Source organism: Dermacentor albipictus, unplaced genomic scaffold, assembly GCF_038994185.2.
Source record: "Dermacentor albipictus isolate Rhodes 1998 colony unplaced genomic scaffold, USDA_Dalb.pri_finalv2 scaffold_13, whole genome shotgun sequence".
Classification (NCBI taxonomy): Eukaryota; Metazoa; Arthropoda; class Arachnida; order Ixodida; family Ixodidae; genus Dermacentor; species Dermacentor albipictus.
The window spans coordinates 3,951,950-3,965,443 of NW_027225567.1; the positions used below are offsets into that span (position 1 = coordinate 3,951,950).

Sequence of the window (13,494 nt, forward strand, 5' to 3'; positions counted from 1 at the left end):
TCCACAACAATGAAGCTTATGAAGAATCACTGGATTGTCTTCCCACTGCATTTTCGACCACAGGCTGGCGAATTTAGAGGGTCATCTTCACAGCCATATAATTCACCAGAAGTTACTGGCACCAGCACATTTTCATCACTTTTAGCACTCTCAACCAAGCATAGAATCATTGCCAGAACTGGATGGTTCCATTGTATGGAATAAGTGCTTCTGAATTGGTGGTACTAATGTGATCCCCTTGGCTTTTTTCGTGTGTGTGTTTGTGTGTGTGTGTGCTCATCGTGCTGGTGAGCATAGAAACACTCAACTTAGCACAAATGTATCATACTATGGGTAGTGTAGTAGACTTTGATGGGTGGCCGGACACAGAACCTACGACATGAAGCCTAACGGCTCGGACGCAAAGTGCCACAAAAGAAGAGGTGGACTGCTCAAGTTGGGGACCAGACAAAGAAGAATGAGTTTATTCCAATGAGGGGAAAAGGAACACGGCAGGGTACACTTACAGTGTTGGGCGCAGAGTGATGCTAGCGGTCATAACCATTATGAAACTGAAACAGGATATCACAGGTAGACAGGCCTATGCATAAGGAAGATGCGGTTGAAACATGCGTACCACAGGACATGATGCAGGTACTTCTTTGACCGATTGAAAGCTGTATTCAGTATCCTGGTTCCAGACAAAGGTTTGTCCTTGCCTTAGATAGATGTTCCCTTAGCGGTTACACTAAGTCAGCATACTGCGGGATAAATTTTGCATAGTATCCTGTGGGGCCCAGAAAGGAATGTAGAGCCTTCTTGTCATTAGGCTGTGGTGCCTCCACAATTGCTTGCATTTTATTATCCATCGGCGAAAGGCCATTAGCAGAAATTTTATGTCCTAGGAAAGTTAATTCTGGGACACTGAATACGTACTTGTGGTTAAGCTGCATGCCTGTATTACTTATTCTGGACAGGACAGTTTGCAAGTTTCTATCATCGTCACATTGAGTATGACCCCACACAAGAACATCATCAAGGTAGCATAATGCACCAGCACAATCTTTTAAGACGGTTGACATGATTTGCTGAAAAGCAGAAGGCATAGATGCCAATCCGAAACACACTTGCTTGAAGCGAAAGAGACTGTTGTGAGTGATGAATGTAGTGAGCTCACACCTTTTCTCAGACAATAAGTCTTGATAATAAGTGAACTGTAAATCCAACTTACTGAAGATGGCAGCATCAGTGAGTTGATGCAACAGTTCATCAGACCTCACTAGCGGAAAGGCATTGATCACGATAACCTTGTTAGGTTCCCTGAGTTCGATGACGCAAAGTCGAATGAAATTGTCTTTCTTCCGAACCACAATGAGCGGAGAAATCTACTCGGACGCTGACACCTGTTCGATAATGTCAGCTGATTCCAACCGATGCAGTTCGGCGGAGACATGCTCACGGAGAACTAGAGGTAGAGGACATAGTTTCGCTGAGTCTGGTTGCACTGAAGCTCTAAGACAGACATCCCCTTTACAAGTCCCAATTCTCCTGAGAACAGATGGATGAACTCTGTGAGAGCCTTGTGCGGTAAGAGGCAAAAGCTGAACACTTGGGTCAGCTGGAATTCTTGATATTTGTTGAATGTCAATGCCCAAAGCTTGAATGGTGTCTAGGCCCAAAAGAGAAGAGCTTTGGTTCGTGAAATGTCACTACTACAGCCTTGTTGCGATACTTGATGAGTGCGGAAAAATGTGCTGAATGCAATATTTCTTGCTGCGAATAATTCTTGAGGCTGAGACTCGAAGGAGACAAAGGAAGAACCTTGAAATGTTCTTTGTACATAGAGCTGTTCATCAGCGACACTATAACTCCTGTATCCATGAGCATTTTGAGTGAAGTATTCGCACTGAGGACTTTGGCATAAATTATTGTCGGGTGGGACTTCGGTGCTTGAATTGTAAACACAGACAAGACTGTAGTGGCCAATTCTGTATCACCGGTAGAGGAAACAAGCTGAGCTCCAGCAGGGGACTTTCGATGCGTTCGGTTCCTCGAACGGCAAATTGCAGTATAATGTTCCACTTGTGAGTTTGTTACTACTTGGCGTGCTTGGCCTGTTTCTTCGGTGCCTGCGCTTTGCGGGCCAGCATGGTTCACATTCACTAAGCCAAACGCAATTGTATCATATATACATTGTAAATACAGTCTGTCTACGCTCCCAAAATCCCCGTAACATATTGGTGGGAGGTGCGGGCTACTAAGGCTGGAAACAGAGCTCCGCAGTGGACGTCGTATCACTGTCCTCACCATGAATGAAGGTAAGCACACGGGATCAATGTCGTTGCCGCCTCCAACGTCACCATCGCCAGCTATGTCGCTGTGCCATGCTTAGTAACTCAGGGGACCAATTGCAATGTATGCTCACTGACCTGGAGTGGCAAAGCAGAAGGGTGGGCCTGAAAAATAATCTGCAGAAAACTAAAGTAATGTTTAACATTCTCGAAGAGAACAGCAGTTTACGATAGGTAGCGAGGCACTGGAAGTGGTAAGAGAATACATCTACTTAGGGCAGGTAGTGACCACGGATCCGGATCATGAGACTGAAATAATCAGAAGAATAAGAATGGGCTGGGGTGCGTTTGGCAGGCATTCTAAGATCATGAAGAGCAGGTTGTCATTGTCCCTCAAGAGAAAAGTGTATAACGGATGTGTCTTACCAGTACTCACGTACGGGGCGGAAACCTGGAGGCTTACGAAAACGGTTCTACTTAAATTGAGGACGACGCAACGAGCTATGGAAAGAAGAATGATGGGTGTAACGTTAAGGGATAAGAAGAGAGCAGATTGGGTGAAGGAACAAACGCGAGTTCATAACATCTTAGTTAAAATCAAGAAAAAAAAATGGCTGTGGCTTAGCTAAGGTTACGCCCAGGATGCGAAGCATACTAGCCTTTATTTTAACGCGACAGCATTAAGGAGCTCGTGTCGCAGAAAAGCCGGTGTCGTCGGTGTCGGTGTCTGCGGCGTTGCACCTCATGAATAAATAGTCGCGCCAAACGCCGCGTTGCTCGACGCTCACCGCGTCCGATGCGGGGGGCGACGCCGCGAGCGACGGCGCGAGTTGCAGCCCCGTTTCTCCTCTGTCGTGACGTCACGGTGTCACGTGGTATTGAAGGCGACACCGCCGCACCAAGGAGCTGGGTTGAGCTCTAGTAATATGCTTCGCATAAAAAAAATGGGCATGGGCAGGGCATGTAATGAGGAGGGAAGATAACCGAGGTTCATTAAGGGTTACGGACTGGATTCCAAGGGAAGGGAAGCGTAGCAGGAGGCGGCAGAAAGTTAGGTGGGCGGATGGGATTAGGTAGTTTGCAGGGACGACATGGCCACAATTAGTACATGACCGGGGTAGTTGGAGAAGTATGGGAGAGGCCTTTGCCCTGCAGTGGGCATCACCAGGCTGATGATGATGAGTGGAATCACATTCAAAGACGCATAACTGAAAGTGCACATATACTGTAAAAATAAAAGTGCATTGCATTTTAGGCTTCTTTTTGTAACAGTGTTTTAGAGTAGCGTCTTGTTTCTTTTTTGTTTAATTCTTAGTCACTATTCTTGTAGCATTATCCAAGCTAGTGAACATTTTTTTTCCATCAAAATAAATTACTGAAACATCTTTTTTTTGCTTATGAAAATGTCTGCAATCAATTATTTGTTTTTACTTTCCCCATAAATTGAGTTTCTGAGCCTTGTTTTAATGCTTGTTGCATATATGACTATTATCATGGCTGTTGTGGTTTGCTAACGTATATTTCACAACAATTCCCTGTATATGCCTGTATCCTGGTTTTGTGCATGTCTATCATCACTTAGTGAAATAATAGTCTTGAGAAGTCTACTGTTAGCACTTGTTTAAAGCTATGTAGTCCTCGCTACACTCACACTCATCAGCACATGCTCACATTCCTACTTGTGCCCTCATGCTCACCAACACTCATCATTCATCATAGTCGCTTCTATTCACACTCACTGGCACTCACCCACATACATACTCATGTCCACTCATACTTGCCGACAGTCACTCGCATTCATATTTGCGTCGTCTTAACCCCTTTTGGACCAGGCTGTTATCCTGGACTCTGACTAAAAATGGCATAATTATTTTTAGCGAAACTAGTTGCCAACATGTGTTACCTCCTAAGAAAGGAGAAATTTGCTGCTGCTTTCGATGTCCTATGAATAGTGTGTGATATCACCTGCCAAAAGCGTGACTAAGCGCTGGGACGAAACTAGGCTCATCCATGGCATTTCTAGAAAATGCAAAGTACCGTTGACTAGCTGAGCTCATCCATGGCCATTTTTAACAGAAATGCGGGGGCGAAGTTAGCTTGTCCAAGGCATGAGTACGTGTTGCTGGGCTAGTTCGTTCATATGAGTAGACCGTAAATATGATCTCTTTGGCGCAAACAAGGAAGGATGCAAGGGAGGAAGAGATGGAAGGAACAAGGGTGCTCCCCTTGTTCCCTTCCATTCTTTCTTGTTTGCACCAAAGCGATCATATTTATGGTCTACTCAATGTCCAAGGCACGGGGTTAAAATCACCACTGACTTTTGTTTGTACTCGCGTTAACAGGCACTCAATCCTGTTCATACTTGCATCCATTCCAACTCGCCGGTGCTCACCCTTTGTCGCTCGCTAACTCTGTCTCAAGCCCATAAATTAAATGTGGAGCGAGTATGTCGACCTATGTTTAATATTATGTCTCTCACCCACACTCTCCATGTTTCTCTAAAAGTGCCATTTAGGTATAAAAACAATTTCTTTCTATCCATACAACTGATCAAGATATTACCATGTTGCTTATGTCCTGTTGACCATGTGAGCTCAGGATATGAATTAAGTTGGCCACAAAGAACTGTGCTGGGTTTTCCAAGCTTAGAAACTGCTCTTGTATTCTGCAGGTGGACTGCACGTGGAAGAAAGAGCTGATTGCCGTGACAGCTCGCTAGCCACAGGCCTGGGCCAGAAACGTTTATTCCTTGGTACTGAGACAAGCTGTGGAGCCATAGGTAGCCACAAAGAAGTGCCTCAGCTGCCCACAAAGAAGCAGGAATGCAGCCTCAAGAAAAGGTCTTTACCTGAGGCAGATGTCATCACAATACTGTCAGATGATGAGGAACCTTTGCATCCTCCAGCAAAGGTCCCAAAGTTGTGCGAGCACGTATACCTTTAGGTAGACCTTGAAGGTGCAGACTTGTTAATATTAGTAATTTTATACCTCTCATGCATGAGATTTAACACTGCATTTCATCCCCCCCCCCCCATTTTTTCTTTTTTCTTTTTGATGGAGACAAGCCACAGTTGTTCTAAGGGGCCCTGTACACCTTTTAAAGTGCAGTTCTTGGGCTGTTTGCATAAATAGTTTTTTTAATTTGAAGCAATAGAAGGTTTGCGAAAGTTGGAAGCAAGTTCAGCTGGTGTTCCTGCCTCCTCCAGTACAATGCTGTTTTCCATTGACTCTCAGCGCATTCCGCACCTGTGTCGGAGCTCTGCTTCACATGTTGTTTGACTGTGCAGAAAAGCTTCTCTGCTCCTGGCTTCAGCGGTTTTGCGTGCACAATTTATGTCAGCTCGCAGCCCTAGCTCCCACAAACATTCTGATGACCAGGGCAGCAAGCTCATGTTCTTGATATTGCTTGGTGTGACACTGGTTGACTCCACTCTTGGCAAGAATCCTGTCACCTTCAATGTTACATGCTCCCTTGGACGACCAGGAGCTGTAATAGTTAGCCAGCAAACGTGAAAGGCTGCTTAGGGGCCTTTTTATTAGGTACCATGTGGTGAATTTCTCAGCCAATGTATGAATGTCGGAGCTTGAAAGAGTGGCTTGCACTTGTAAATTTACAACTTTATTTAAGGCAAGTCAGAAAGTGTTATAGTTTGTATATTGGGCCTTGTGTCCCGTGTTCATGCAGTGCTTTGTGACAGGTAGTAAGGTTAAGCCACTGTCCATATCTTAGAACTCTTGTGCTTGCTTGGACCTTGCTTGCTTGCCCAGAATTGACTAAACTCTGGGCAATCCGGGTCACTGCCACCATGTTTTTACTTCAAGCTGTTGGTGTACGAATGCAAGCCCTAGAGATGTGGATAATGTAGTGGTGCTCAGGCACGTCAGTATTTTGTTAACTTTTTTTTATTGACTGTTATTGTGTACTTATGCACTGTCTACACCTTTGCCACAAAAAGCAGGTTAGATCCATGTTTGCACCAAATTTGCATATTAAGCATATAGACCAAACATTGGAGGGCAAGCTTGAATGATTGTGCAATTGCCTAAGGTGTAATGGTTGCCAAAGGCTTTCTGCAGGGGCAAACAAGTGCCACTTCAATTGTGCAGTGAGGGGTCACATGAAAAAAAGCAAAAAAAAAAATTGATGTGCACTAGTGCTTTGTAGGCTTAGTTTATGCTCTCAGGCTGTCCTTTTTCATGGAAGCAATCAAAGCACTTCAACCATTTTTAATTTTGTGTCTGCATCAAGGATATGAAGATGCATGTTAAATAATTTTTTTAGGGATCATGAGCTTAACTAATTATAATGCAAGTGCTTGCGTTACAATTCCATGAGAACACTGTTAAGGCATAAGGTAAAGAAAAAAGAAGCTGACATCTACAACACAGTTGTGAACTTCACTTCATTATTTTTGTATGAGGAATAAAACGGAGAGAGAGAGAGCATGTACTAGTGCACAGAGGCACCATTCATGCACAGAGAAGAGAGACGTTTCTATCTACACTTTGTAACAGCAACACGAACAGACAACACACAAAATGACAAAGACCACGGGACAGATGCTGATTCACAACTAAGTTTTATTCATACACAACAAGGTATGTACATACAGTATCATATCAAAATTCTTTACGTATATGTGTGTGCATAAATGACCTTGTGTATGAATAAAACTTGGTTGTGAGTCAGTGCTTGTCCCACGGCCTTTGTCGTCTTTGTGTGCTGCCTGTTTGCACTGTTGTTACAAAACGCTCTTACACCAACTTTCCTAACTTTCCATCCTATTGCATGTTTCTGTTTATATGCATGCCTAATTTATTAATTTTTTTCCTTGAGTGGGGACAAAGAGGTATTGACTTGGTGTAGAAAAAGCGCTGAATAATAATAAAAACAATGTTTTCGTGTGAACTGAACTTGAACTGAAGATTGCAATTCTTGTTACTTTATAATGAACCGAAAAGAGAAAAGTAATTATATATATGACTACCTCCTGCTGCACTTCTTATCCGTGTACTGGCTGCATTTCACTGTGGCATGGCCTTGCGAGTAAAAGAGGTTTCTACCTTTGTGCTCTGCTCTCATGTTATCACTCTGGCCACATCAGTAACTTAATGGGTGCCTTTGTGGCATCCTTTGCACTGATGCGTGCGCAGAGAGAAAAAGAGGAATGATGGCAAAGAGAAAGTTTTTTTTTTTTTTTGAACAACACTGTTCAGAGGTTTCTTTGATACAATTCCTGGTTGGCTTGCGACAGGCACACTAGAGAAACAGATGGTGGACCCATCTGCAGGGGCCTTTTTGCATGGTAGCAAATGCTGTAACCTGCATGTTTGGCAATAACTGAATATGTGAAGAAGTCAGATACATTCAAAATTTGATGGGAAAATCCGCCTCCATTACACCCTGTGAAAGTGGATGTACAGCGAAGCTGTTGCTGATAGACAAGTACTGACGTTAGAATGGATGGATGGATGGATGGATGGATGGATGGATGGATGGATGGATGGATGGATGGATGGATGGATGGATGGATGGATGGATGGAAGGAAGGATGGATAGATGGATGGATGAATGAATGAATGAATGAATGAATGAATGAATGGAACGATGGATTGATGGATGGATGGATGGATGGATGGATGGATGGATGGATGGATGGATGGATGGATGGATGGATGGATGGATGGACATTATGAGCGTCCCCTTTGAAACGGGGCGGTGGGTTGCGCCACCAAGCTCTTGCTACTATACTGCCTAATATCGTACCTAGGTTAAACAATGAAAAAAGAAAAAAAAAACACTCTGAACTACCATGCCCAAATTTTCTAATCCCCTATTGCGAACTGTGCTACTGTACGTCTCCGTCTTTTGTCCTTTCCCTACTTCCACCAATCCTCCAGTCGCCTCTTACTAATGTCTATTGTGGACATGTTTGCTTTACCACTGCTCCCTCTGAACCCACGGGCTTCAAGCAGGCCAGTGGTGCCTAAATCGACCGCTGGGTAGACGTCTTCACATTCTAATAAGACATGCTCCGTAGTTTCCCTAGCTTTACCGCAGCAAGCACATGCTTCTTCTTCCTTCTTATATCTCGCTTTATAGGTGCATGTTCTAAGGCATCCCGATCTCGCTTCGAAAAGTAATGAGCTTCCCTTTGAGTTATCATAAATGGTTTCTTTCCTGATTTCATTTTTTCCTCTTAAGTAGTTGCTCATGGCAGGTTTCTTTTCCATTGCTGCCACCCATGAGATTAATTCAGCTTCTCTGACTTTCCGCTTGACCTTTGTTGTTGTGTTGACCACCCTACAGGCCGCATACTTGCTGGTAAGCTTCCTAGTTCTTTTCCTCCGCTGTGAATCAATGTTTTTCCTGTACAGATACCTGAACACTCTCCCAGCCCATTTACTTTCTTCCGTATTCCTCAGCCGTTCTTCATACTCAATTTTACTGCGAGCTACCCTCACTTCAAAACTAGCCCAGCCCATATCACCCTGCACAGCTTCATTTGTAGTCTTCGCGTGAGCGCCCAATCCGAGGCGACCCACTGACCTTTGGTTCCCGTCGAGTCCTGATATTACCCCTGATTTATAGCAAACAACCGCATTTCCAAAAGTAAGTCCTGGAACCATTACACCTTTCCACATACCTCGGAGGACCTCGTACCTATTGTATCCCCATAGCGCTCTGTGCTTCAATATGGCTGCATTTCTCTTCCCCTTTACTGTTATGGTTTTTGACTCACCATATTGACCATATTGACTCATTGCTTATATTAAAGCAGTCACATGCCAACCCCTAAAAGGAACATTTCAAGACAGCAACCTCAGAAGATTGGTATATTACCAATATTACCAAAAGGTAGTGCTACATTCTTAAAGGGGCCCTGAACCACCCCTCGGGCTTGGTGAAATAACATAGTCTGCGGGTAGCATACGCTGCTGTGCACATTTCAGCCAAGTTTTGCTGTCGTATGTAATGCGTGGAGCTCGCAAGCGGATTGCGAAGTCGCCTTTCTCTCAAACGCTCTATTTTCAACAGAAGGCCCTGTCCTCGTTCTATTCTGGATGCACTATTTCGTCATGGGACAACCTATCTCGTCATTCCCTTAGATGGCTGCTACTGCCCAATAGCTGACATCAAGCTGTGGTCGGCTACACGGCATAGGTACTGCGGCCGCCGCGGGGTGCCGCTACGAGTCCACTGAATAAGTGCACTGCCGCTCGCTGAGGACAACCGCGTTTGGCTTATGTTTAGCGTGTCGTAGGCACCAAAGGCTGAAGTCGTGGCGTCTACATTAACATCCGAAGTGAAATTTGAACTGCGCACCACGGTGATATTTGGAAGGCAGTGCGTTGTGGGCATGCCCCACTGCACCGTAGCCTTCGCGCTAGGCATTGAAAAAGGAACAGGAGCATAGCGGACACCGTGTTTGACTGACAATAACTCCGCTTCTGCTGAACGCATTAAAGTACTTCTTGCGGCAAAGTATTTCTGAAATGGCCTATTTTCACATGCCTTTCTCCACTTTGATAAAAGTGGTTCAGGGCCCCGTTAAGTGTGTATTGCATGTTGTTTTATGAAAGGTGCATTAAGGAGCAGGAACATGGTGCTCCGGAGGGTTAACATGTTTTTTTTTTTTTATGCATGTGACCGCCTTTTGCATTGATGCACGTGGAATGTTTTTGTTTTATGGTGCTTTTCTTCTTAAATCAGCGGAATGTTTAAAAATAACCTGTGGCATGTAGCACAATTCTGCTTCGTCAGCTAGATTACTTTCAAAGCCAGACATTATTTGCATGAAAAATGAGAATGAATCTGACTAATGTACAAAGCTTTGCTAATCGACTTTTAACCTAATTACCTTGTGGCACATATTGCAATTTGCGAATTGTAGCTGGTAACTTCAAAGCCATATCCACTTGGATGTGTTCTGAGAATTGATTCTGAGAATGAGACCATTTTCAAGATATGCATTCTACTACAAAATGCATTAGTTTTTAGAAATTTTGAGCGTTACACCGTCAAGAGACATTTGGGAAAAGAAGTAGAACAACTGTGCATATATACTGGAAGTTTGACAGCGCTTCTCTCAAAAGTGGTGCTGGTTTCAAAATTAATTCCAAGTGGATGTGCCTTGTGAAATGACTGGCTTTAATTCAGTCATTGCAATTTGTGCTCTTAAGTAATTATTTTAAAATGTATTATTGAAATTTTGTTAATTGCTACATTTTATTAATTACTCAATTATGCATTTACATTTCCACTATAAATAACGGTAGCCTCTTTGAGTAATCGACGTCAATGAGTAGATTCGTGCGATATCCCACAGACTATATTTTAAAAAGCATGGTAACATAAAAAAAGTAAAATAAAAAAAATCCACTTTAGGCATTGTGTTTTTTGCATGACACTTATGTACCAGCCTACCTTCATTATTTACAGTAGTTTTCTGGAAGCAGAAATTGAAAGCATCTGTGCTAGAGGCATGGTCCACTTTTGTTTTCACTGTGGAAATTTTGTGCATGGGTGGCTAGACTGTGACTCCCAACTTATTTCTTGTCATCCCGTTTGCAGAATTTAGTCGTATGATTCTTAAAGGCATGTAGAGAAGAAAGTGGCATGGTGTGAGAGTCCATTCTTTGCTGTTGCCTCTTTCCATCTCTCTCCTTGATTATTGAATTTCGCAGCAAAGACTACCTGAGCTCTTGTGCTGATAAATTCAAGTTCGCTGTGTCATGCTTTGTGCATGTGGGGTATTCACTGCCACCCGGCAGTGAGTCTCCAACTCTGTCCCACATTACAGAAAAGAATTTTGCTGAAATCAGTTGTAGTTGTCATGAAGAACCTCCGAGTTCAGGGAAATGCCATGACCCACCAGTGACCCATTCATAGACTATGGCATACCTGAGGCACGTGTTATATGGCCTGCTGGCACATCATGCCATGCAGGAGCCAGGGCTTCAAAGGAGAGCTTCCATAGTGAGTGTGTTACATAGTTCCTGCTGGCATCAGAAAGCCTATATCAAAGTTGATTAGAGGTGTTGCAACCCGACTTAATTGCTCCACTTGCTGTAGAACTTGCTATTATGCAAGTGTTCTCTTGGGACAATAAATGTCACATAGGGATAGCTGGAGGAATAGTAGTAGTGAGCTGGAGGAACATGGTTGGTGTACAGGTACTACTGGCTCACCATTGCTAGGTCTTGTATTATCCCAAAAACCAAGCCTGACCAACAAAGATGATCTCTAGCGTGCTTTTTGTGGCAGTGCGCACTCTGTGCCTCAAGAATGGGTTTGATCGAAATGCTCGCGTGGCTGTACAGTGTCATCAATTGCATGGCTGACCACAGTTGCACTACTCTAGGTCTGTGGTGCTCAGCGATCTGTTTGTACATTTCACTGAGGTGTCTGTACATGTATATTTGTATAGTATTTCCAAACTCCTTAGTGTAGAGTATGTCTGTGTGGCACATGCTTATATATTTTTATTTGTATGCCCATACTCATGATGGGGGGCATTAAGACAACAATGGGGCATGACCCTTTGGGTCCTGGATTTGGGTCCTGGAGTTCTTGCTCGAAGGTTGCTGGGTGACTGTTTTCGTGCGTGTGATTATGTGTGTTGTGCTAGGTTGTGTGTGCCAGACCACAACGCAGTGGTGTTGGAGTTGCACTTGGCAGGGGCATTCCTGCCATAGACGGGCACGCTGGTTAGAGTGCGCCGCAGGAAATCCATGGAGTAAGACAGACAGGAGTGCTAAATTGCCTAAAGCCATCCAAACAGTTCCCTGTGGATTCAAGATTCATGGAGCTACATAAAGGTGGCATTGGAGTTTAGTAGCATTCTGCAGTATGCATCCGGAGGTAACTGAAGATCTAGTTGGCATGCCACAGGCCTTGGGCAGTAATAAAGAGGTGAATGAACCTGCGGTGGAGACAAGTAAAAGAAACGTCTGAAGGATTGGTGGCACAGGTGCAGGAAACTTGCAGAATGAAATGGCATTAGTATTTAGTGAATGAAATCTTAAGGGTTGATGGTTTGTTAATGCAGCCCTTAAGGAGTAATAGTTAACACAGCAGTCTGGTAAACGTAGCAATTTTGGTGACGCTGGCCACTTCACGTATCAAAGGGTATGGTCATAAAATCCATCCATTCATCCAACCCCTAGCACTTGGCGCTGCAATGGGCTTGTCGCGCTTTCTTCCAGCTGCAAATAATAAGCTGGAGGTTGTAGATGACATGCATTTCACGCGATCCCTGCCAGCTCTCAAGATGACACAAACCAGCTGGCTGAGGGGCATCGTTTGTTCTTGCGCATTAGTCCTTTCTTTAAGTGCGGAAGTACTCACTGTGTTTTGCTGATGTTCCTATGTAATACTTCTTTTGGTTACCATCAAATACAAGCACTGATGCCACACTCTCAGGCAAAGTGAAGTCCCTTGATCAGTGCGCCTTCAGCAGCTTTGCTGGTGAGTGGAAAATGTAATGGAGTGGCTCTAAGGCAAAGGACAGGAATCTGTGGCATAGGTTACTATAAGCCACACATACACTGGTTCCATGCTCTCAGGCCACCTAAGGAGCCTTCATTTATATTTGCTCAAGCACTGTTTGAGGGTGGGGACATTTCGAGAACCTTTTGTTGGGCTAGTTGGTGCATGTTACTGAAGTACGAAAGCGCCAAACAGACGACACAAGAAGAGGCACGGGTGAGTATACTGTGGCACATATTATGTAGTTCAGTATCTTCACTGCTTTCAATAAGGTAAACTTTATGTGTGCCGTGAATAAGTTACCTGAGCTTCCTTATAATAGTAGCAGTGGAGATAAAGCACTTAAGATTGTTTTGACACTTGTGAGCCTGGTTCCTAAAAGCGCAAGAAGTGGCTTTCGCAGATAAAAAAAAGTGGCACAAGATGTGGACATTTGCGCAACCCTGCTCCTCGCATGTACGTGTACATGTAAGAACACTAGGGCTACCGAGCGCACCTCAGGCAAATTCTGAAAGTGCATCCTTTAATTTTGGTGCTATGCCACCCAAGTGTAAGCTTTTCGCGTCAGAAAATGTTACCAACAGAAAAAAAAAAGAAAAATTGGCAGTTTCGCCAAAAGAACGAAATCCAGAAAGCGATCAAGGCTTAGTGGTGCACTTGAGCTCCTTGGACAGTGTTGTAATACGGAGAGATGACATGTTAGCACGATGCAATATGCAATACAACAGTACC

At 44.0% G+C, this 13,494-nt stretch overlaps 1 protein-coding gene across 8 annotated transcripts in view; it reads left to right on the plus strand.

Annotated features, from left to right (window-relative positions):
- LOC135912998 (death domain-associated protein 6-like) overlaps positions 1–8,174 on the plus strand; it is a 149,753-nt gene extending 141,579 nt beyond the window's left edge. For all 8 annotated transcript variants that reach the window (XM_065445614.2, XM_065445616.2, XM_065445615.2 and 5 more), the window contains one exon: positions 4,942–8,174. In XM_065445614.2, the coding sequence (XP_065301686.1) occupies positions 4,942–5,213 (272 nt within the window). In that variant the 3' untranslated portion in view covers positions 5,214–8,174. The remainder of the gene's footprint in view (positions 1–4,941) is intronic.
- The last annotated feature ends 5,320 nt before the right edge of the window (positions 8,175–13,494 follow it).